General features: G+C 41.1%; 1 protein-coding gene across 1 annotated transcript in view; it reads right to left on the bottom strand.

The window, feature by feature from the left end:
* Positions 1–3,425: 3,425 nt before the first annotated feature.
* Positions 3,426–26,956, bottom strand: part of LOC133578227 (sodium- and chloride-dependent GABA transporter 2-like) — a 92,600-nt gene continuing 69,069 nt past the window's right edge. Inside the window, exon 15 of the mRNA XM_061932480.2 lies at positions 3,426–4,989. Coding sequence (XP_061788464.1) covers positions 4,840–4,989 — 150 coding nt within the window. The 3' untranslated portion in view covers positions 3,426–4,839. The remainder of the gene's footprint in view (positions 4,990–26,956) is intronic.

Here is a 26,956-nt window from a genome sequence, read left to right as displayed (position 1 = left end):
TTGGGAACTGAGGAAACTAATTGTTGAAGCTTTGAAAGTGGAATTCTTTCCCATTCTTGTTTTATGTAGAGCTTCAGTCGTTCAACAGTCCGGGTCTCTGCTGTCGTATTTTACGCTTCATAATGCGCCACACATTTTCGATGGGAGACAGGTCTGGACTGCAGGCGGTCCAGGAAAGTACCCACACTCTATTTTTTACGATGCCACGCTGTTGTAACACGTGCTGAATGTGGCTTTCATTGTCTTGCTGAAATAAGCATGGTCGTCCATGAAAAAGACGGCGCTTTGATGGCAGCATATGTTGTTCCAAAACCTGTATGTACCTTTCAGCATTACTGGTGCCTTCACAGATGTGTAAGTTACCCATGTCTTGGGCACTAATACACCCCTATACCATCACAGGCTTTTGAACTTTGCGTCGATAACAGTCTGGATGGTTCGCTTCCCCTTTGGTCCGGATTACACGATGTCGAATATTTCCAAAAACAATTTGAAATGTGGACTCGTCATACTACAGAACACTTTTCCACTTTGCATGAGTCCATCTTAGATGATCTCGGGCCCAGAGAAGCTGGCGGCGTTTCTGGATGTTGTTGATAAATGGCTTTCGCTTTGCATAGTAGAGCTTTAACTTGCACTTTCAGATGTAGCGACGAACTGTATTTAGTGACAGTGGTTTTCTGAAGTGTTCCTGAGCCCATGTGGTGATATCCTTTAGAGATTGATGTCGGTTTTTGATACAGTGCCGTCTGAGGGATCGAAGGTCATGGTCATTCAATGTTGGTTTCCGGCCATGCCGCTTACGTGGAGTGATTTCTCCAGATTCTCTGAACCTTTTGATGATATTATGGACCATAGATGTTGAAATCCCTAAATTTCTTGCAATTGCACTTTGAGAAACGTTGTTCTTAAACTGTTTGACTATTTGCTCACGCAGTTGTGGACAAAGGGGTGTACCTTGTCCCATCTTTTCTTGTGAAAGACTGAGCATTTTTTGGGAAGCTGTTTTTATACCCAATCATGGCATTCACCTGTTCTCAATTAGCCTGAACACCTGTGGGATGTTCCAAATAAGTGTTTGATGAGCATTCCTGAACTTTATCAGTATTTATTGCCACCTTTCCCAACTTCTTTGTCACGTGTTGCTGGCATCAAATTCTAAAGTTAATGATTATTTGCACACAAAAAAAATATGTTTATCAGTTTGAACATCAAATATGTTGTCTTTGTAGCATATTCAACTGAATATGGGTTGAAAATTATTTGCAAATCATTGCATTCCTTTTATATTTGCATCTAACACAATTTCCCAACTCATATGGAAACGAGGTTTGTATGTTAGCTACTTCTCTTTGTTTATTATGTCTATTTTCTACTGGATCTACTGTCTATTTTATGCTGCAGCTGTTACATATATTGTAATACTGTACATGGTAATTGTTATATATTGTATATACATATGGATGGATGATATAAACATATAATATAATATAATATATTAGTATATATCATATACTGTACATATAATATGTAAATATTATGTATATATGTTATATTTTATATTGCTACTACGGTACATTTTTAGTCTATTTTATACCTGCATTGTCCTTTCCATCCTTAAACGTTCCATCCTTTGTAACTGAGCTACTGTGAGGAACAATTTCTCTTGTGGATCATTAAAGTTTGTCTAAGTCTAAGTCTAATTAGCTGGCTTCCATTTATGCCTGCCTCACCCTCCAGTCAGGGCTCCAAGATTGTTTAGTTGATCTATGTTGTTTAGTTTACTGACTCTGTTAGCATGCCTGTGAGCTAAAATGGCATTTCTGGATAGATAAGTTGTCTAATATTTTTATTTTCTGACAGTCCAAATTTGTCGACACACGTACAGAGTATTCTCTCTCCATCATCTGCCATTGCAGCGATCGCCTCCTTTCTACACAGCCATTTGTGCGTAACTGTGCCAGTTTGCAAGTACCTTCCAGACGCGCCAAAACAACGGACAGACGTTTGAATTAAATACATAAATTATTATATTTGTATCTGCCCCTCCCAATTGTGGGCGTTTTGATAATCAGCAAATATTCCGCATTTATATTTTGTACATAAACACAGACGTGATAAATGGATTGTTCTCTATTTTGCTCTTTAACAGACGTAATCTTCTGTACATTAGCTAAGTAAATCTACTATGCGTGCACTATCAAGTTTGCCCATGTTCTAATCAAGGAACGGTACCTTTCACATTTGAATCAATATAATACCAATTTACCGGTACCTGTAAATCAATACTGGTACTCCACAGTACCAATGTGTCTCATTTGCAAAGTATTACATAGTAGATTTTGCATGCATTTTTAATTCCAAGACGTTAGATGGCAGTAGTGTATAGGCTATGGTGTGTTGCCGTAGTCAGGAGGTAGTCTTTGCCATTGAATGTGCTAGTCTTGACTTTTCTTGCGCCCTACAAAGTGTTTATACTGCAAGTATTGTACTCAATACACACCTGCTGTTAATTTTTAATGTGTATCTTAGTTGTAGCTTTCATTACCAAATAAAATTCCATCCATCCATTTTTTACCGCTTGTCATTTTTGGAGTCGCAGGGGGTGCTGGAGCCCATCCCAGCTGCACTCGGCCGTAATTGGCATGCAAAATCTCTAATGCTAATCAGTAGCATGTATATAGCATGTTCAATGTAAATTAGCGTCAAGCTAAAATGGACACTTAATTTGGAGTGTTTTATATCAGGCATGCTTTCTTTGTTGGCATGGAATTTTTTTAGTGGCAGTTTGATACAAATACACTTTGTTCACCCGCCAAGTGCGTGAGCCGTGCAACTGGACAACACGTCATGTGCAACAAAGGATTTTACAGGAATCGGTACCCTGTAACACCGATATAATTTAGTCGGTACTAGGGATGCAACAATAAACGGTAGTGATTTACTGAGTATTTATTATAACCACAGTAAAAACCCTCGACTGTTAATATTACCGTTTTAAATCAAAATGATGAAAAACAACGTGATTGATAACTGCGCATTGATAAACTCACAAACTGACTGGTGCCAGCCCGCTAGCTTAAATGCTGAAATTAAAACAAGAGACATTAACGTCTTTCCCTATTAAGAATCGTCATACCCCAATCTAAACTTATACAAACACATTATTGTTTTAGCAAATAACATACTCAATTGTGCACAATGAACCTACAAGAGTAATCTCTCTATATTAAGAGGAATACGCCACAACGCCTGCCAAAAAAAAAAAAAAAAAAAAAAGATTTTATGTGTTACGCTCTTTGCATTTAAATAGATATTAAAGTGCTGGAGTAGAAACCAATAAATAAAACAATAAAAGCTTAGCTGTTAAAACAGATAAAATACAAAGACTAAAACACTATCAGTGAAGCTTTAGAAACAAAAAACATGCAAAATAGTGGGTTTCCAAACAGTGTGTCTATTTATTTTTAGTTGTTTAATAATAAATAAAAAAATGTGTGTATAAGTACTTTTTGAGCACATTCAACAATGCTGTGATAATAATTATAACCATGATAGTTTTGGTCATGATAACCGTAATATGAAATTTTCATATCGTTACATCCCGAGTCGGTTCCTATAAATGTACTGAATTCCGTATAAACCTGCAGTATTATTATCCGCAAACCCAGACCCATAAAATTTCCCATTATTCATTATCCACTTTTTTTTTTTCTCAAAATACAAAAACTGTGTTTAGTTTTAATTCTTAAAACACATTTTAACACACCATCACGCTGTGATCTTAATGTAAATTGTATTTTTGCAATATATAAGACAGTATCAAAATATTGCCCAACCTTTGTAATGTGTGTGTAATGTGTGTTCTTCTTTATCATTTTAATATCATCAAACTCAGCAGGTACATAATCAAACATGAATATCTCACAGTATGGATATGATTGGATAGAAAAAAACATGTTCTTATACAGTAATAGTGACCATACAGTAACAACAATTAGAAGCTGAACTCAGTAACATTATTGTAGGTGAAAGTACAGTGTCTTATGCATTGTATTGATTATGAGACATTAACACTATGTTGAGTCAGTAAACATTATTAGCAGGCATGTATGTGTCTGATTGCGTAATGAAAATACAAGTGCGATTGTTAAACAGTACAATTAATAAGCTGTAAGTGCTAGTAGTAATTTAACGTCTGTTTTCAATAAATCCAGAATCTCTTTTGGTTGCAAAAGTCCGATTCATATATGAAAATACACTAAGGGATTTAAATGCAAAATAGTAGTTAAATCCTATGACTCCAAACCACCTACTGGATAAACAAAACAGTCATTCAAGGAAAAACAGTAGCAAGCTTGTTCTCACAAGAATTTGGACATTTAAGTAATAGAAACACATTTAAGGTGTTACCTGAAAAAATTATATGCCATAAACTGCCATAAAATAGGCAAAAAAGTGTTTTGCTGCAAAATCCACTGTTTTCACTGCAGCATTGTCCATAAAATAAGTTTGTGGCAGCAGGTTGGGGTTTTTTTTGGAATGTGTCACTGCGGAAGCTTTGCATGTGCACACGGAGCTTGCGCACATGTTGCAGCAAGGTTGTCCTGTTCGAAACCAAATATAGTGCTTCAGCTTTGGTACTTGCTGGTAAATTCTCATGAGAACATGACAGCAGCACTCCCAAGTGCGCTGTCGTTGGCATACTGACTCATGACAACATTGATTTAAGTGAGCCATAGAATCTAGAAAAACCTCTAAATGATCAAGGGGAGACCTATGAGGAGCCATCTAGTGGCACTAGGACCTCGAACGCACACCTTCACAAACGTAACGGCCTCATACTTGCACTTCCATCTCAACTCCGCCGCTGGCCTTGCAGTCGTTGGCAGAAGGAGACAGTGCTTTGCTGGGGTTAAGTGGGTATTGCTCGGGTTGCTTCGCAGCCTCGCAGGGTTTGTTTTCAGGGCGGCAAAGCTGCCGGAGATTCTGTGGAGACAAAGCGGATGACAGAACGGTCAGGGAACAGCTCACAAACCAAGCACTTCGGCTTTGGACTCACGGCTGTGACAAATATGCCATCTTTGTAGTATCATTGTCACATTTGAAATGGGATTAGGGAAGGTCTCAATGTAAGTACACATTGGGCCTCATCTACTCTAGGTACTAAAACACATGCAAACGTAATAGCAGGCAAAGCGGATCTACTAAGCTTGTGTGCAGAGGATTGAGTCTCTTATCCTTCCTCTTGTGTTAGCTTTCTGTTACCATCTCTTATGTTAACGGGTCGGTTTTGACCCATGTCTTAAATCAGCTGTAAAATACACTAAAAACAATTATCTATCATCCAATTTGTTTCTCATCTCTTGGTTACCTTGTTAGGCTTCCTTATCCATGAAAATATTGGTTTTAATATTTTTGGTGTGGGCCATTGGGCCTTTTTTTTGTCAGCATACCCCTCGATTTCAATTAAAAAAACTGTAAAATGAATCTCAAGAGAATTGTATAAATAAATAAAAGGTTGTTGTGTTACCTGACTATAACTGAGGGGTATTAGAACACATCTCTTAAATAAATTTGTTTAATTTATTTTTTCATTTTAATAATTTTAACTAAAGTAACATCTATGGTGTTACGGGTCAATTTCGACCCATATATATTTACTTCAAGAAAAAGGCTAAAAAGTATTTTTTTCAGCAACACAACTTTAAGACAAACACAAAATGAAAAGCAGAACAAGTCATAACACAAAATATAGATTTGCAAGGTCAAACAACAGCAAATCAAGTTAAGTTAAAGTTAAAGTACCAATGATTGTCACACACACACTAGGTGTGGTGAAATGTGTCCTCTGCATTTGACCCATCACCTTGTTCACCCCCTGGGAGGTGAGGGGAGCAGTGGGCAGCATTACCTCCCTGCTTGGCACTCAGCATCAAGGCTTGGAATCGGGGGTTAAATCACCAAAAATGATTCCCGGGCGCAGCCACCGCTGCTGCCCACTGCTCCCCTCACCTCCCAGGGGGTGATCAAGGGTGATGGGTCAAATGCAGAGAATAATTTCGCCACACCTAGTGTGTGTGTGATAATCATTTCTACTTTAATTCCAACCCTTGATGCTGAGTGCCAAGCAGAGAGGTAATGGCTCCCATTTTTATAGTCTTTGGTATGACCTCATCAGATGTGTCTGTGTCTTCTGGATAATACTCCTCCTCAGAAACCTGTTCATCCGTATCACTATGCTGCTCTGTGTCCTCTCCCTCATTTTTACCAAAAATATTATCCAGAATTTCTCTCACTGTAAATCTTTTTTTAATTTTTGCATGCTGCAAATTGGAGATGTGCACTCTGCAAGTCACCAACTCTATACTGAATTGACCTCACATGCCCGTCTTTGTTTGTTTTTGTACTGGATAACAAGGTAAAATGAGAATCCCCTAAAGCTCACATGATTGGGAGAGGAGCTGGCTGTCAGTGTGTTCAGTTTTGCCTCTAATTATTGCTTTATAATCTTATTTTTATAACTGGGTCGAAACCGACCCTAACAACACCAAGGTCATAATTTCAAACAGAACATTTTATAATTTAGTGAAAAAAACAAAAACTGTTTTATTTTGTTGAAATAGAGGTTCCTGACAAAGTCAAAAAGCCTTGATGCAAAAAAATAAATGTATGTGGTTATTTTATGCATTTAAAAACTAAAACGGGTCGGTAGCGACCCTAACACAAGACGAAGGTTAAACAAGAAAAATACAGAGTGCAATCCATTTAGCTTGTCTGTCTTCATGACTAAATGCTGATTATTACAACGCTGGTAGAAGGAAATGCAAACAATCATTTAACACACGCTGAGGGATTAATCAGGACTGAAACTGTTCTGTGGCTGCTGTTTTTCATCTACATTTATCACGTCAGGAATGTGCGTGCGCAAATAGCAGTTACGCACAAATAGCCATTCTGCTGTCAATTCTATCTTTGAGCTGATGAAAGACTTGAAGGGCTGATTTGGAGACAAACGAACACCAAAAAGATGTCTGCTGGCGTTGTTTTTTAATGACGTTCGTTTTACATACATTGGAAATATTTGTATTATATTATTTTCTTGCCTCTGGATCATTCTAGTTCTAGTTCAAACTCATTTTAGCTCAGGGGCCGCATGGAGGAAAATCTTGCTTTGGCCGAAAATAGAACAAACACATTCTGAAAATATTACAATAAAAATATAGAAAAAAATACCGGCAGCGGTAAAGTTTAGATTTAGATTTGTTTTTTTGTTTGTTTTGTTTTTTAAATCAATTAAGTCACGTTTATGACAACCTTTTTCCATAAAACAATATAGAATGAGAGATATAACAGGATAATGCATACATGTATCATTTGTTTTCAAAATGGTCATGTATGTTGCTCATTTTAAGCATACGGCAGCGCATTAATTTCAGAGACGCATCACAACGTTCGCATTTTCCTTCAACAAAAACACATGATTACTACTCACGGCAGACTTTTTATGTGACAAACAGGATAATACAAACACTTAGGGCCTCATTTACTAAGATCCAAATATCTCGTGCTAAACAGCGTGTGCAAAAAATAAAATAGTGTGCACTATGAACTGGACTCTCACGCTATTAATTATATACACTCGGCATCCATTGCACCGGCCACCCAAGTGGTGGGGGGTGGGTGCGGTCCCTTCCAAGGTTTCTTGTTGTTCCAATTGGGTTGAGTTTTTTCTTGCCCTGATGTGGGATCTGAGCCTAGGATATCGTTGTGGCTTGTGCAGCCCTTTGAGACATTTGTGAGTAAGGGCTGTATCAGTAAACTTTGATTGATTGATTGAGTGACTATGAGTGTGCGTGTTGCGTGTGATCTACGTAGACTGTGTGTGCAATTGAAAAGTGGTGCAGACCGCCTTTTTTTAAATAAGGATTTTGCGTGCATGTGGGGCTTTTACCACAAAGACACTCTCATTTACTGCAAAATCATATAATATGCTCCCACCTATGCGCCATTTGTTGAACCAGCAGCACATATCTACCGTCGGTAACACCTTTTCTGAATCGCAACAACAGAACATTTGCACACTGACACTTAATTCTGTGGGCGAGGCCCTAGATCACATCACCAGAGCATTCGTGCGTCTGGACTCAAACACAAGAAAATGCACAATAAAATATGTCTTTTCATGTGGGAGACAGATTATAGTAATACATTTCCTAAATAAAAATAAACAACATCTAAAAAAAACCTTAGCAGACACCAAAACACATCAATTGAATTAATTTTAGTCAGTCCTTTACGTCTTTTTCACTTCTTTCTCGCCATCTCCGGGTCTAAATTGGATGTCAAAGTTCTCGGTTTATGGTCAAATCCTTTTACTATACAGGTGAGAGGCATGATTTATCATCTCAAATTAACTTTCACCAGCTCAGAAGCAAGGGAGCAGCTCACCAGATGATGATATCAATATAGCACCACAAGCCAGTTAGCTCTGTGATCAATGCGCTGCTAAAATTATGTCCTTAAGGATTATGAATGATAGGCAAAATTGCAAAAGTGCAGTTCTCCTTTAAACACAATTTATACAGGATACACTGTATAATAAGGGGATCCACACTCCATCTCACCATCAGTTTGGGGGTTTTTGGCCTGGAAAACGTTGAAGACCCGTGGTCTAGATTGCAATTACATATTGCAGAAAAAGTGATACAGATTATATTTGTGTGCTGCATGTTCAACAACATTGCAAAACAGCACATGCTGGAGAGCATGATAACATGAGTGTCTCCAGGGTGAGACTCGATATAGTACACACAAAAACCACATTTAAATAGGGTGGTCTACATCACTTTTGGACTGATTATTAATCTTAGTAGAATCTGCGTAATAGTACACACAATTTTAGCGTTTGCATATGCGGTTTTGTAATTGTTATTTGGATTTTAGTAAATCAGGCGCATGCCTCCAAACTATTTACATTGAAGGCACTAGCTTCTGAATAAAATATAGGCAAACCTAAGAAAAAAAAAAATCCCTTTTCTCTGTGTATTTAAACTCCTATTATTCAGTGTTAGTATCACTTGGACAATCTGGAATTCATCTTGTTAGCTTTCAAAAGATCCCTAAACCATGCATCTACACCAAATAGTGCAATGACAGATTCACAATGACTTTGGGCAGGACTTTCTAAACCAAACAAATCCCCAACTGCTAATAGGTTAAGTATATGTTATAGGGGCCGGGGGCAAAGTTATCATGTTAATTGCGACTAATAATTACAGTCATTTTAGCTTTTTTTGTTTTTAATCACATTTTAATCTTTAATGTTACTGTTTCCTCTCCCTTTTCTTGTGTTTAACTGAGAGCAACATCATGCGGCACAAAGATAATATATAGCCACGGTGAAAAAGAGGTCTCACTCTGTCGTTTGCGGCTTTAAATAGTGGGATGAATTATAGTTTTCAAATAGTTTAAAATGTTCATAATAAACTAAAATGCGTATCAGTAGTGTGTTTCTGGTTTGTATGACTTTGAATGTTGTCTTTGTTTTAACCTTAACGTGCATCTATCTATTATAAGAGGTACGGAGAAATGGCATCATGTGTTTTGACTCATATTCTGCTGACTTTATACTATTACACATCTGTGCACTTTTACGCCCTTCAGAAACTTAAATACTTGAATGTCCTACGTGGCTTTAAAGCAAATAATGATTGAATGTTTCCAGATGGTTAAATAAACTTTATTTGTCGTGTTACCTCCAATTTAGTGGTCTCACGGGTGTTGTGGCTCCAAGTGCGATTTATTTAGGTGGAAAGGTGCCCAAATAACTCTTTGAATGCTAAAAGGTGGCCAGCCCCTGGGCTCACTTGTCACCTTCAACTTCTCCCGTGCTTGACTCTTATTAAAGCCACGATAAGTGTTTGTCGAGCACTGCAATGTGCAGCTTTGTCTCCTATTGGAACATTTCTGCCTCAGGCGCCGACTTTACAAAACTTTGTTCCACTGAGTCAGAACTTACACAATATGACTTTCCACCAACTTACGTACCAGTCACAGTCACAGTTTCATAACGTGTTGTTCGACTTCTTTTGTAACTTTTTCACTCATTTCAACGAGTTAAATGTCAGAAATATGTAACTACCGTATTGATCCGAATAGAGTGCATCTGGAACACAGCGCTTCAATTTTGTTATGAGAAAGCTAAAAATGAAAAAAAAAAAAGAATAAATCACATGTACATAAGTATTCTCAGCCTTTGCTCAATACTTTGTGGATGCACCTTTGGCAGCAACTACAGCCTCAAATACTTTTCAATGCGATGCCACCAGCTTGGCACACCTATCTTTGGGCAGTTTCACCCATTCCTCTTTGCAGCATCAGGCCTGTATGGTGGAGTGGCCAGACGGAAACCATTTCTTAGTAAAAACTTTGCCAAGAGGAAAATCAACACTTCCCTTCTAACCTGATGGAGCTTGAGAGGTGCTGTAAAGAGGAATGCGCAAAACTGCCCAAAGATAGGTGTGCCAAGCTTCTGGAATCGTATTCAAAACTACTTAAAGTTGTGATGCCACAAGTGCATTAACAAAGTATTGAGGAAATGCTGTGAATACTTATGTACATGAGTTTTTAAAAGTTTTTTATTCCTAATACAATTGCAAAAAAAAATAAAAAAAATACATTGCCATTATGGGGTATTGTGTGTAGAATTTTGAGGACAAAAATTAATTAATTCCATTTTGGAATAAGGCGGTGACATAACAAAATGTGGAAAAAGTGAAGCGCTGTGAATACTTTCTCGATGCACTGTAAAGGATGAAGGTGTGAACGCCATACTCCAAAATCTAGGGTGTAGCAAACTAATGGCTTGAGAGATGGGGCTACAAGTTTTTCACTTTCAATACGATACTGATATTGGAGTCTTGGCTATTGTTCGAAAATTATATTGATCCGATATGATCAGGCATACTTTTATCATTTTGAAGTGTAAAAAATTTGAAAAAGGTTTGATTAAGTGAAATTATTCAAACAGAGAATAATGGTATTAATGAAAAACAAACCTATTTATCATTAACAACCTGGAATGGACGTATCCTGTCATTAGGTTGTAGTCCAGTAGTATTTGTTTTTGGTGACACCTAGTGGTCACACTGACTCATGACCACAGGTGGGAGCGTGGCCAATAATTGTACTTAAGTAAGAGTACTGTTGCTTTAAAGCAGGGGTGTCAAAGTACAGCCCGAGGGTCGGATCAGGCCCGCGAACAGGTTTTATCCGGCCTGCGGGATGAGTTTGCCAAGTATAAAAATTAACCTAACATTTTTGAATGAAAGAAACAACTGTTCTAAATGTGTCCACTGAATGTCGCAATAGCAATTCTTTGTATCTTTGTAGACGATGCTACATATGTACAAAAAAAAAAAAACATGTTAGTGCACCAGTCAAGGAAAATGAGCAAACTACATAAATAACATACTGTAATTTGATTTTGATAATTTTTTTTTTTATCTTGATAGATTGAAAATTAACACCAATGAGTTGACTGATGAACATTATCACATAATTTATTCAGAAAATATAAATACCGACAAAAAAAGATAGAATACTATTAACTGCAACATGTAAGTGTAAAAAAAAAAACAACAACATTATGATTTGTACATTTTCAGAATGTGTTTGTTCTATTTTTAAACAAAGAAAACAATCTGAAGTTGTCTTTATTTTTAAGTTATCGTGCCGTGATTTTATCAGTCCGGCCCACTTGGGAATAGATTTTTCTCCATGTGCCCCCCGATCTAAAATTAATTTCACACCCTTGCTTTAGAGTAAAGCTTACATCTGGAGATGATGTTACTTTTTTTCTTACCAACAATTATATAAATGTTTTCAATAGGCGATATTGTTTCGCAATATGAGTTTTTCAAAGTACGAGCTGCTTCACAGAACCAATGTGACACTGACAACCTGTGACACTGTCTTTAAGTTAAGCAATGCACATAATATGTCATTAAAAAACAAGTTCTTGATTGATGCTAATCATCTTTACTACCTTTTGAAACATAACCATCTTTTTAAAATGTTTTGGCTCCAGACCAGAATACCAAACCCCAAATGTCCTTCACTGGATGAGCGCGGCAGCTAAGAAATATCATTCATTAAAAAATACATTAAAGCAAATATGATTTAACTGATGAAAACATGCATTTTGTCTTAGTTAGGTTTTTTCTTTTCAAAAAGGGGTCGGGAAAAAGATACATTATGGTTTTACTAGGGCCTTATTTGAGCCGTGAATGCTTGCTTCTAAGAGGGCTGGCAAAAAATATCTGTTTCTCAGCTGTGGTCAGTATGGGCCACAGCTGTACTCAGTTGTAATACACTTTTGGCAGTAATGACAATCTCAAACAAACAGAAGAAGGCTGGAGCTAAAGTCATAGAGAAGTTTTTTATGGCCGCAAACATTCTGACTAAAGTGGTGAAGCAGTATTTTTATTTGCCTTTTTCATTAACAATTTAGTTCAGAAACATATTCATCATCAACCTAGTTTATTTATTTTAGCACAACATAATTGTATGTACAATAAAGGCATTTTTGTCAGTTACTGATTAGTTCCGTCTTATGCAGTACATTTGGTTAATATTTTTTCTTTCTAATCAGCTTTATCTAAGGCTAAGGTTTTTTGTGGTAATTAAATAATAAACGTTGTAATTGCATGGTTTCATATAATTTGACAAGGTTATAAACTGTAGATAGGTTAGATATAATTATAGAATATCATTAAAATCAAGAGTAAGATGACTAATTCGATGTTAATATTTGAGTGCCTCTGTAGTAGAAAAGTTGGGCCCCGAGGTCAAAAAGTTTAAGAAACCCTAGTTTACAGTACAGTAGTGTCTGCAGAATATTTTCAAATGAATGTAATACAAGACAAATATTAGACATTCTTGGACTACAAGAAACAACAGCACACCTGACCTGATAGCATATTTGGCTATTAAATATTGTGGTGCGGGCAGTGGCGGATGTTGCTCAATTTCGGCCTACATAGTAAAATGTGTAGTTTTATTTATACGTAAATTGTACCCTCCGTTCCTCCGGCGGTATAGCTCGGTTGGTAGAGCGGCTGTGCCAGCAACTTGAGGGTTGCATGGCTAGTCACTACCATTGTGTCCTTGGGCAAGACACTTTACCCACCTGCTCCCAGTGCCACCCACACTGGTTTAAAAATGTAACTTAGATATTGGGTTTCACAATGTAAAGCGCTTTGTGTCACTTGAGAAAAGTGCTGTATAAATATAATTCACTTCACTTCACTTCACTTTTTAAGAAAGTGATCTGTGACCCTGTCGTACCAAGAAGGCGTCTTTTCCAGGGATTTGACAAGTGTCCTCTCAATGGCCAGCAGAGCTAGGCTGCTTAAACAGCCTTGGCCCATGGTGTTGCGGGTGTAAGACTTTCATCCATCCATGTTCTACCACTTGTCCCTTTCGGGGGTCGCTGGGGGTGCTGGAGCCTATCTCAGCTGCATTTGGGCGGAAGGGTGTAAGACTTGAGCCACTTTAAACAGGAGAAGCTCCTCTCTGCACCTGCAGATGTAGCTCCAATCTTTGCCACTAATGACAAAAGTTTGTACACCTGTGTGCCTCTGTGTGCATTATTTTGTTATGTTGTTCAATAAAAAAAATAAAATAAAAAAAAATTACCGTATTTTTCGGACTATAAGTCGCAGTTTTTTTTCATAGTTTGGCCGGGCTCCAGTGCGACTTTTTTTTTTTTTTTTTTTCTTCCTTTTTTATTATGCATTTTCGGCAGGTGCGACTTATACTCCGGTGCGACTTATACTCCGAAGAATACGGTAACTGCCATTATATGCAGCTTGCTACCTAGCTAGCTCGCTAGCATGTTTAACGTATATAGTCGTTTTTAACAAAGAAAATGTCGCAAAGCGGATCAGGAAAGTCTCCGGTTCAACTCAGAACAACAGAACAAATATTGAAAAAATCGCCCACGGATGTTTACAGCACAAGATCGCTGATTCGCTCATTTCGCTGTCAATCAAAAAGGGAATCAGCCCGAGACAGAACATCCAATCATCATGCAGAAGTTGAGCGTCCGGGCCAGCCGAGGCCAGCCCACTGCCCCATAGACCCCCAGAGATGCTGAGCGTCCGATGGGCAAGACAGAGCCCAGCATCTATCCAATGACTCATCTCATTTGGCTTCCCCATTGAACTCTGTGCACGGCGAGCGTCTTCACTGTTTAAAGCACCGTGAAGCTGCGGGAATGAGAGAGAGGAAAGCCGCGTCGTTACCAATGATAAGAAACTGATTCTAAACAAAAGAGCGCGTTGTAGCGCATATTTAGTCAATAACATGTACACACAACACTATGTATTTAATCACTTATTTTTTTGGACAGTTTAGGGCAGGGGTCGGCAACCTAAAAAGTTGAAAGAGCCATATTGGACCAAAAATACAAAAACAAATCTGTCAGGAGCCGCAAAAATTAAAAGCCATATTACATACAGATAGTGTGTCATGAGATATACATTGAATTAAGAGGACTTAAAGGAAACTAAATGACCTCAAATATACCTACAAATGAGGCATAATGATGCAATATGTACATATAGCTAGCCTAAATAACGTGTTAGCATCGATTAGCTTGCAGTCATGCAGTGACCAAATATGTCTGATTAGCACTCCACACAAGTCAATAACATCAACGAAACTCACCTTTGTGCATTCACGCACAACGTTAAAAGTTTGGTGGACAAAATGAGACAGAAAATGAAGTGGCATAAAACACGTCCCCGAAAGTCGGAGAAAGTTGTACATGTAAACAAACTACGGTGAGTTCAAAGACCGCCAAAATTAGTAGGACAAAACGGCGCTCGCCAAAGACTCGAATCAGTGAAGCATGTTTAAGATAAACAGTGTGCTTTATAACAATTAGGGAGGTTTGTGTCATGTTTGTCCTCCTACAGAAACCATATTAAAACAAAAAATATATTTTTTCCCCCTCATCTTTTTCCATTGTTCATACATTTTTGGAAAAAGCTCCAGAGAGCCACTAGGGCGGCGCTAAAGAGCCGCATGCGGCTCTAGAGCTGCGGGTTGCCGACCCCTGGTTTAGGGGAAGCTGAGCTTCCCTTGCAGTCTTAGAGCAATCGCCTCTGGGTCCAGGGTAGTTCTTAGCGTTTTATTGTACACTTTGTTAGACTTCTTGTAAAAATGTCTAACATGTTGCAACATGCTGGACGTAAATGAAGAAAATGATCCAAGACTTTATCTATCATATTGCCTGCAACTGTGAGTTGGCCCGTGTTGCATAAAATTCTGTCCACTCAGGGCATTTCCCCTCATCACTGACATGCTCATCAACACTGTTGTGACATTTGTGTTATAAGCGGTGAAATAAGACGTTAAAAATAGATGTTACTGTATAATGTGCAATTTTATTTGACATAAATTACTAACTCTTAAGTGTTAGTAATTTCCTGAGGGAACTCTCCTGAAGGAATCAATAAAGTACTATCTATCTATCTACGTTAGCAATGTATGGTACATGGGGCGGTATAGCTCGGTTGGTAGAGTGGACATGCCAGCAACTTGAGGGTTGCAGGTTCGATCCCCGCTTCCGCCATCCTAGTCACTGCTGTTGTGTCCTTGGGCAAGACACTTTACCCACCTGCTCCCAGTGCCACCCACACTGGTTTAAATGTAACTTAGATATAGGGTTTTACTATGTAAAGCGCTTTGAGTCACTAGAGAAAAAGCGCTATATAAATATAATTCACTTCACTTCACTTCACTACATGTGTTATATTTGTATAGTACTTTTCTACCTTCAAGGTACTCAAAGCACTTTCACACTATTTCCGCATTCACCCATTCACACACACATTCACACACTGATGGTGCTAAGCACAACCCTGTCACGGTTTGGTTGCAACTTGCTGCAAGGTTTGTTCTCCCGGGATGCAAACGGACTATTCCGGACAAGGCTTGCAGGTCGGAACATATTTATTAATCTTCTCAAAACTCAAAGTACTACAAAAAACGGAAAACAAGGCGAAGGCACAACGCGCTGATCGCACTTGGAGCTAAACTAACACTTAGCATAAACTATAACAAGGAAAATTTACTAGCTGTGGCATGAACAAACAAAAACTTACGTATACAAGGCATGAAGCGAACACTTGGCATAAACTTGGAATCAGACATGAACCGAACAATGACGCCAGGCCGACTGTCTGGCAAAGGCAGGTTTAAATAGTGTCTCTTGATTAGAACCAGGTAAGCGTCCCGAACACCAGCAGCAGGTGAAAATCATACGCAACCATGGCAACCAAAACAAACAAGAGTGCACAAAAAACAGGAACTATGGAGTTAAACTAACAGAACATAACGAAAACATGATCCGGACCACGGATCATGACAAACCCATCAAGAGCAAGGGTGAAGTGTCTTGCTCAAGGACACAACGGACGTGACTAGGATGGCAGAAGACGGGGATCGAACCAGGAACCCTCAGGCTCTACCAGCCGAGCCACGCAGTTCCGCAAAATGTGTCAAAAATTTTTCAGTGGATGGTTATAGTGAAGTTTTGGCGGTTGATTTAGTGTTTGGCACTAAACACACAACAGCGCTGGTTCTTTGGTTTGGCCATTAAGTTGGGCCACAAAAGGCCTGGTGGAGCTTTCATTATTCCTGTCTCACCAATGCCAAACTAGAGGCGTGTCGGGTCATTTCTGGCCAGCCTGGGTGTTGCCGAGGCAACTGCCCAGTCAATGTGCTGCTAATCCTGTAGGCTGGTAGATGCTGCACGATAGATAGGCTAACATTGTCAAGCGTGCACACTGTTGTACACCGTAATACAGTAGATCCTCGTTATTTGCGAGGGTTACGTTTCAAGACCTTCATCTAATAGTAAATATATGTGGGTAAAATGTTCATAAAGTTTGAATTATGTTGCTGGACTGAAGCGCCACTGTACGAAATGCCGGCTAACTCCTCCCCTTCCAAAAGCTTGCGCTAGCTTGTCGCTCTCCTCTGATTTTGGATCAACATTTGCAATAATAGTTAATTATTAGATTGGATTCAACTTCAATAATCTTCCTATCTCTTTTCTGTAACATGAAACAATCCTCGAGCCCTGACTGGCGGGCGAGGCAGGCATAAATAACAGCCTTTTTGGCAACTATGACCAGTTGTGGCCAGGCTGGCAATCATGGACAGGTGAGGGGAAACAAGCGCTCAGGGAGACAGAAAGGAAGTAGAACTAAACTAGAAGCACTAAACAGAAAACAAATGCAGAAAATAAAGGAAACATGACTACAAGTAAGACCTGATGTGACAGATCGTCACAGTATCCCCTCCCCCAAAAAACGGATACCAGACATTTTAGTCCCAAAAAGACAAAAATTGCAAAAAAACAGGGAGGGAGGTGGACCATTAGGGGAGACTCAGGTGGCGGCGCAAGTGGAACATTGATGCCGCTGACGAGGAGGCAGGCGAAACGTGCAGCCTAGCTGCCTTAGCAGCAGTGGATATCCGTTCCCTGGTGCCGGGTTCTGTTGCCGTTGGCAAGGCGGACATCCACGGAATCACCATGAATGGAATGGCTGAAGAGGGGGCCAACGTAAGTGGAAACCAAACTTCAGCAGCTGCTGAGGTCCAAGCCCAAAAGCCGGTCGTCGTCGCTGATGGCGCGAAGGGCAATCATGAAATGGCCATTCCCGCAGCCGACGAGAAGGGCGATCGGTTTGGTGCTCTGTCGGCAGCTGTGTAGGTAGAACACGGAGCGGGCGCTTTGTCGGCCGTCGTGGAGGTCGTGGCCCCAGCCTTCTGGAGATGACACCCAGAGCAGAATCATGGAAGACAGAACTGGTGACGCCCCCTCTAACAAAGAGAAGGCCGGTGGCCTCGTCTGACGTGGAGATGGCGGCGCAGGCCTCGCCAGGCAACGAGAGCGGCGGGCTTGCTGGGTGGGGAACAGGCAGTGGCGACCTTGCAGGAGGAGACAATGACATCCGCGATGGACATATCGGTGAAGAGCAGAGCTGCACATCTGCTAGTAGTAGTCCCTCTCTAAGGAAGCGGATGCCAGACACTTCTTTTTGTCGGAGGAAGGAGCTGTGGATCGGTGGCGTCCCCCGCCGTATTAGCCAGGAGAAGGATGGAAAGTGGCTAAGAGGAGCGACAAGGACACATCCCGTGCAAAGTCTTAACAGGACGAAAGGATGGATAGCGCGATGGGTTCCAGAAGAGCTGTCAATAAACCAGCAGGAAGTGGAGTGTCGAGCTGACTAGGCGCCAGCACAGGAAGAGGCTGGGGTTCTGGAAGTCTTGGAGCCGGACTAGGCAGCACTTGGGCTTTCGAAAGCCGTGGAGCGGGCATTGGGCAATGCTCTGGCTTTCAAAAGCCTCAGGGCTGGAGAAGGCAGGGCTCGGGCTTTGAGAAGCCGAAAAGCGGACACCAGCAAACTGCTTTGGCAAGCCTGGGAGCTGATATTGGCCAAACATGAGGAGAAAGAACAAGCTTGCCGTGGGTTGGGACTGCACAAACCTGGCCTTCATGTCCTCCAGGAAATGTGCAGTCCAAAAAGATGGCTCCACGTCGCCGACCGGCATCTCTGCGAGGTCACTTTCTGGCTCGACGATTCTGTCACAAACTTGCATGGCTGTGGTAGTTGTGATCCCAAGATGCAGGAGACAAGAAAACGACTTGTAGGTACGACAATTATTTTAATTATTACATGGGATGTGCAGTACAGCGAATAACAACACATGTAACATAAGCAACATTTGTAGCTAACAAAGCCTGTAACATGAAACAATCCTCGGGCCGTGACGAGAGGGCGAGGCAGGCATAAATAGCAGCCTGATTGACAACAATGACCAGGTCTGGCCAGACTGCCAATCATGGTGAGGGGGGAAAAGCGATCAGGGAGACAGACAGAAAGTAGAACTAAACTAGAAACGCCAAACAGGAAACAAATGCGGAAAATAAAGGAAACATGACAACAAGTAAGACCCCATGTGACAGATTGTCACAGTCCAACCGGTATTTAGGTTTATTTTGTATTGCATAGCTTCTCTTATGCTTTCGAGTGCACTTAAGGCTGTACTAGTCTTTTGTTTTCTGCTTAGATTAAATACATTTTACCTGCACAATATCTCTTTCTGCATATTGGGATCACAACAACCACCGCTACCATGCGGCCTCGCCATGACAATGACGATTGAGGAAAAACACCACCTTTGTCCACACTGGCGATACTCCAGAATTTACTTCATCCAAAAAATAATTAAAAACATATTTTAAAATGTGTGTAAAAATTAAATATTAATAATAAATGAATAAAAACATAAAATAGTGAGAATAATTGTAGTACCAATTTCAATAGATAAAATCACAGAATGAAAACTAGGAACTAAGAAGAAGCCAATGCAGCAACTTTAATATGGTGTAATGTGGTCGCGCCTTCTGGTGCTCCTCAACACGCGTGTAGCTGGGTTTTGTGACAATTGTAGATCTGTAATATTGTTTTTATTATAGGAAGAACAGAGGGCGTTGTAGTACTCTACACGACATGCATTGGCACCTCCGTGTTGGCCTGAGAGAGAAATTGGCGAACACTGGCTATGTTCCTAAGATGGTAAAAACCTAATTTATTTTTTTGTAATACAAGTCAGCTCAGAGTCAAAAATCGCACTCATATTTTTAATGGATTGTGTTGTTTTTAAAATCCTACAATTTGGGGTAACTAATTGTCCCCACAATTTCCCCCTCTGTCTTTTTTTCTTCTTCTTTCCATCCCATCCTGCTCCAGTTGTCTGCGCCAAAAACAACATATATTCGTTTAAGGTCCGATACAAATAGGGCAACAAAAGAAATATCCCGCACTTCTCTTTTGTAAAGCAAAACTGTACAGCAGATATCTACATCAGCAATATGATTTATTTGAATGGATGCACAGGACATGTTAAAATAATAATAATATTAATAACAATAACAATAATAATGCTTTTGATAAACATTTCTCTTTTTGGCCTTCAGGCCCTATAGCTAAAACTTCTGTTTTGTCCTGGTTGATCGTAGGAAATTTTCTTGATGTCTAAAATGCAGTTTTTGTCCTTTCAGGTACATTTTTGCTGTATTTTTGGTCATAATTTTGGTTGTATTTATTCTAAAAGGTTTTTTTTCATGTTAAATTTTTATATATTTTTTAAAATTATTTCATTGGTCAACGATACTCTCAAAAATATTTTTTCTTAGCAGTTTGAGCTTACCAAGACAAAAAAGTCCTTAGGTAGTCAAGATAGTTTACAAATCTTTAAGATTCATATTTTTTCTAATATTTTTGCCCAAAACTTTTGATCAAATTCAGTCCAAAAGAAAAAATTGCAAGGTTTTTTTTTTTTTTTTTTTTAGAAAAACAATTTCATTATATGAGTTCTGATCCATATCATAAACGTTACGGGGTTGGGATACTGGGGTGAAGATTGGGCCTGAATATACAAAACATTAGAAATAAAACACATTTTGATGCATTGTTATATTTTGTGCTGTGTTAGATTCTAAACTTTTTCTAAACAGTTTAGGATGATGGGACAAAAAAGTCCCCATTCATGATCTTTGCAAGTACCATGTTCAAAAAGGTGACAATGTTCATTACAAAATACAATCCTGCATTTTCTAATTTAAGGGTTTCATTCTGGGGAAAAATTGTACAATTGAGCATATTTACTGTTTGGAATTAGATGGGACATCTTTAATCCAGAGTTTCTCACAGGGCTTAAAAGGGAACTGCACTTTGTTTGGCATTTTGCCCATTCACAATCCTTATGTGAGACCAAAACATACATCTTTGCCTTTTCTGTGCATCCTAAATAATAATAAAAAACTACTCATTAGAGGCAGCTAACAGTGCAGGTTATGATGAATGATGAATATGATCTATTCCACCAATAAATCTCTATAAAAAATCTCCACAACATTTTTTACGCCGTTTTATACATGTTGTAAGTATGTACTGTATATAATGTAGTAATTCATGATTACAAGTAATAATAACAGTATTTTGCTAATTTTAAGTAATATTGAAACTACAAAACCCAAAACCAGCGAAGTTGGCACATTGTGAAAATCGTAAATAAAAACAGAATACAATGATTTGCTAATCCTTTTCAACCTATATTTGTCAGGACTTGGTCTGGGGAGTTTGCTTTTCCGGGATGCAGCGGAAAGTTGGCACGGGCGAGACGGGAACCAAGGTACATGATTTATTTATTAAAAAAAGATCAAACAAAAAGCGCGCACAATGGCGGAGAATAAGCTATGAAACCAAAAGACTATAGCAAAAAAGTACAAATGAAAAGCACGCACAGTGGCGGAAACTATGAACAATTAAACAAAACATTAACTGTGGCTTGATAAACAAAAACTTACTTGGCATGGAACCGGCATGAAAAAGGAGCAGCAAGGATCATAAGGGTGTGCAGAAGCATATATGGGGTGCGAGGTCGTCAGAAAGACAAACTGAAAAACACTGAACTTAAATACTACAGACATGATTAACGAAAACAGATGCGTGACTCAAGACGTGAAACAGGTGCGTGACGTGACAGGTGAAAACTAATGGGTAACTAAGGTTGACAATACAAGGGAGTGAAAAGCCAGAAACTAAACAAAACATGACTTAAAACAAAACATGATGATTACACAGACATGACAGAGCCCCTCCCTTAAGGACAGATACCAGATGTCCATAAAAAAAATAACAAGAGTCATGGGAGGGCGGGAGGGGGACATGGCGGTGGGTCGCCAGACCACGTGTCCCCGTATCCACCGGGGCAGAGTTAGGTGGCGACGGCGAGTGGAACGCCGCTGCAGCAGGCGAGGCGAGCGCCCAGGGAATGGCCACATTTGTGGCCGACTGGGAGGTGGGCTCACTTGGCGTGGCGGGCGACCAGGTAGCGGCCATATCCGTGGTCGACGAGGAGGGAGGCGCGTCGTCATCGTGGCAGACGTGGCTTGGCGTGGTGAGTCAGGCGGCGAAGCTCGACGTGGCTCTTGGTCTAGGCGTGGGTCTTGGTCTTGGCATGGCGGGTCTTGGTCTTGGCATGGCGGGTCTTGGTCTTGGCATGGCGGGTCTTGGTCTTGGCATGGCGGGTCTTGGTGTGGGTCTTGGTCTTGGTCTTGGAATGGCGGGTCTTGGTCTTGGCATGGCGGGTCTTGGTCTTGGCATGGCGGGTCTTGGTTTTGGTCTTGGTCTTGGCATGGCGGGTCTTGGTCTTGGCGTGGCGGGTCTTGGTCTTGGCGTGGCGGGTCTTAGTCTTGGCGTCGTGGAACTGGTACCGGAGCTTGGCGTGGCGGGTCTTGGTCTTGGCATGGCGGGTCTTGGTCTTGGCATGGCGGGTCTTGGTCTTGGCATGGTGGGTCTTGGTCTGGAGGGTCTTGGTCTTGGCGTGGAAGAGCTGGTGCTAGCCTTGGTGCGGCGACTGGTGCTAGCCTTGGTGTGGCGACAGGTGCTAGCCGTGGCTCTGGTGCTAGCCTTGGCGCTAGCCGTGGTGCAGCTACTGGTGCTAGCCGTGGAGCAGCGACAGGTGCTAGCCGTGACTCTGGTGCTAGCCTTGGCGCTAGCCGTGGTGCAGCTACTGGTGCTAGCCGTGAAGCAACGACAGGTGCTAGCCGTGGCTCTGGTGCTAGCCTTGGCGCTAGCCGTGGTGCAGCTACTGGTGCTAGCCTTGGTGCAGGTGGAGGTGGTCTAGCTGGGGGTTGCGGCTTGGCATGGTAAAAGACTGGTGAGGGCGGTCGTGCTGGAGGCTGTGGCTTGACGGGTCGGAAGACTGGTGAGGGCGGTCGTGCTGGAGGCTGTGGCTTGACAGGTCGGAAGACTGGTGGTGGCGGCCGTGAGGGAGGCTGTGGCTTGACATGGTGATGCTGAGCCACCCCACCTGAACAATTCCCAGCCCTAGCCCCCCCCCTCAAGGGGCGGATACCAGACGCGCTCCCTGCGGTCTGGAACTCTCTGTAGGGGTGGGTGGAGGAGGGCAGAAACTTCCCCTTTATTTTGGCCACAATATTTTTCTTTATCCCCCACCTGGGGTTGTGTGGGTGGAAAAAAAGAAAAAAATTGTGACTGGGGCGGGACTTGAGTCTTGGGGGGCGGGGCATGAGTCTTGGGGGGCGGGGCATGAGTCTTGGGGGGTGGGGCATGAAATTGGGATGGCTGTGACTGACTAGACCTGATTTCTAAAAACATGTTTTGATAATGTTTTATCAAAGACATGGCATTAGAGTTTTTAGCTGGAGGCGGGTGATTTAAAGAAAAAGTATTGAAAAAAAAATCCTGGCCTGTGATGTCATCATGGGGAAGCCGGGCAGACTGCTGCTTGCTTCCGCCCGGAGGGGGCGGGGCTTGTGGGAGCGGCGTGTCCTGCTGGCTCGAGGAAGTTTTTCCCCGTCCTTGGCGACGTTTCCGGGACGGGAGCGACGCGCCGATCGGCACCAGCTTGCCTTCATTCCCCCACATCATCCCCCTGCGCTCCCTGGGGGAAAAGCGCAGCGTCTCTGCCTCCATGGCGCGCAGCACCTCCCAAGAAGCTTCATCCGCATTGTCCAACTCGGCCAACTTACTTGCGGAAAAGCGGGTCTGCTGACGACCTAATGTCAAGACTTGATCTTGGGAGTTTGCTTTTCCGGGATGCAACGGAAAGTTGGCACGGGCGAGACGGGAATGAAGGTACATTTTTTTTATTGAAACACTAGAACTAACTATAAATACAAAAAAGGATCAAACCAAAGCGCGCACAGTGGCGGAGAACAAACTATGAAAAACTAAACAAAACATTAACTGTGGCTTGATAAACAAAAACTTACTTGGCATGGAACCGGCATGAAAAAGGAGCAGCAAGGATCATAAGGGTGTGCAGAAGCATATATGGGGTGCGAGGTCGTCAGAAAGACAAACTGAAAAACACTGAACTTAAATACTACAGACATGATTAACGAAAACAGGTGCGTGACTCAAGACGCGAAACAGTTGCGTGACGTGACAGGTGAAAACTAATGGGTAACTATGGTGACAAGACAAGGGAGTGAAAAGCCAGAAACTAAACAAAACATGACTTAAAACAAAACATGATGATTACACAGACATGACAATATTCAATTGAATAGACTGCAAAGACAAGATACTTAACGTTCGAACTGGTAAACTTTGTTAATTTTTGCAAATATTAGCGCCTTTGGAATTTGATGCCTGCAACATGTTTCAAAAAAGCTGACACAAGTGGCAAAAAAGACTAGGGAAGTTGAGGAATGCTCATCAAACACTTATTTGGAACATCCCACAGGTGAACAGGCTAATTGGGAACAGGTGGGTGCCATGATTGGGTATAAAAGTAGATTCCATGAAATGCTCAGTCATTCACAAACAAGGATGGGGTGAGGGTCACCACTTGGCGAACGAATGCGTGAGCAAATTGTCAAACAGTTTAAGAACAACAGTTCTCAACGAGCTATTGCAAGGAATTTAGGGATTTCACCATCTACAGTCCGTAATATCATCAGAAGGTTCAGACAATCTGGAGAAATCACTGCACGTAAGCGGCAAGGCCAAAAACCAACAATGAATGACCTTCGATCCCTCAAAAAGCGACATCAGTGTGTAAAGGATATCACCACATGGGCTCAGGAACACTTCAGAAAACCACTGTCAGTAACTACAGTTTGTCGCTAAATCTGTAAGAGCAAGTTAAAACTCTACTATACTCGGGACGGTGTGGCGCAGTGGAGAGAGTGGCTGTGCCAGCAACCTGAGGGTTCCTGGTTCGATCCCCACCTTCTACCAACCTCGTCACATCTGTTGTGTCCTTGAGCAAGACATTTCACCCTTGCTCCTGATGGGTTATGGTTAGGGTCTTGCATGGCAGCTCCCGCCTTCAGTGTGTGTGAATGGGTGAATGTGGAAATAGTGTCAAAGCGCTTTGAGTACCTTAAAGGTAGAAAAGCGCTATACAAGTATAACCCATTTACTATTTACAAACCCCGTTTCCATATAAGTTGGGAAATTGTGTTATATGTAAATATAAACGGAATACAATGATTTGCAAATCAATTTCAACCCATATTCAGTTGAATATGCTACAAAGACAAGATATTTGATGTCCAAACTGATAAATATTGTAATATGATAAACATTTTTTTTTTTTGCAAATAATCATTAACTTTAGAATTTGATGCCAGCAACACGTGACAAAGAAGTTGGGAAAGGTGGCAATAAATACTGATAAAGTTGAGGAATGCTCATCAAACACTTATTTGGAACATCCCACAGGTGTGCAGGCTAATTGGGAACAGGTGGGTGCCATGATTGGGTATAAAAGTAGATTCCATGAAATGCTCAGTCATTCACAAACAAGGATGGGGCGAGGGTCACCACTTTGTCAACAACTGCGTGAGAAAATTGTTGAACAGTTTAAGAAAAACCTTTCTCAACCAGCTATTGCAAGGAATTTAGGGATTTCACCATCTAAGGTCCGTAATATCATCAAAGGGTTCAGAGAATCTGGAGAAATCACTGCACGTAAGCAGCTAAGCCCGTGACCTTCGATCCCTCAGGCTGTACTGCATCAACAAGCGACATCAGTGTGTAAAGGATATCACCACATGGGCTCAGGAACACTTCAGAAACCCACTGTTAGTAACTGCAGTTGGTCGCTACATCTGTAAGTGCAAGTTAAAACTCTCCTATGCAAGGCGAAAACCGTTTATCAACAACACCCAGAAACGCCCTCGGCTTCGCTGGGCCTGAGCTCATCTAAGATGGACTGATACAAAGTGGAAAAGTGTTCTGTGGTCTGACGAGTCCACATTTCAAATTGTTTTTGGAAACTGTGGATGTCGTGTCCTCCGGACCAAAGAGGAAAAGAACCATCCGGATTGTTATAGGCGCAAAGTTGAAAAGCCAGCTTCTGTGATGGTATGGGGGTGTATTAGTGCCCAAGACATGGGTAATTTACACATCTGTGAAGGCGCCATTAATGTTGAAAGGTACATACAGGTTTTGGAGCAACATACGTTGCCATCCAAGCAACGTTACCATGGACGCCCCTGCTTATTTCAGCAAGACAATGCCAAGCCACGTGTTACATCAACGTGGCTGCTTCATAGTAAAAGAGTGCGGGCACTAGACTGGCCTGCCTGTAGTCCAGACCTGTCTCCCATTGAAAATGTGTGCCGCAATATGAAGCCTAAAATACCACAACAGAGACCCCCGGACTGTTGAACAACTTAAGCTGTACATCAAGCAAGAATGGGAAAGAATTCCACCTGAGAAGCTTAAAAAATGTGTCTCCTCAGTTCCCAAACGTTTACTGAGTGTTGTTAAAAGGAAAGGCCATGTAACACAGTGGTGAACATGCCCTTTCCCAACTACTTTGGCACGTGTTGCAGCCATGAAATTCTAAGTTCGTTATTATTTGCAAAAAAAAAAAAGTTTATGAGTTTGAACATCAAATATGTTGTCTTTGTAGTACATTCAATTGAATATGGGTTGAAAAGGATTTGCAAATCATTGTATTCCGTTTATATTTACATCTAACACAATTTCCCAACTCATATGGAAACGGGGTTTGTACTATTCAAAGCGAAAGCCATTTATCAACAACACCCAGAAAAGCCGCCGGCTTCGCTGCGCCTGAGCTCATCGAAGATGGACTGATGCAAAGTGTAAAAGTGTTCTGTGGTCTGACGAGTCCACATTTCAAATTGTTTTTGGAAACTGTGGACGTTGTGTCCTCCGCACCAAAGAGGAAAAGAACCATTGTTATAGGTGCAAAGTTCAAAAGCCAGCATCTGTGATGGTATGGGGGTGTATTAGTGCCCAAGGCACGAGTAACTTACACATCTGTGAAGGCACCATTAATGCTGAAAGGTACATACAGG

The sequence above is a fragment of the Nerophis lumbriciformis genome, linkage group LG38 (genome assembly GCF_033978685.3).
Source record: "Nerophis lumbriciformis linkage group LG38, RoL_Nlum_v2.1, whole genome shotgun sequence".
Taxonomy (NCBI): Eukaryota; Metazoa; Chordata; class Actinopteri; order Syngnathiformes; family Syngnathidae; genus Nerophis; species Nerophis lumbriciformis.
This window is presented reverse-complemented; position numbering and strand designations above follow the sequence as displayed.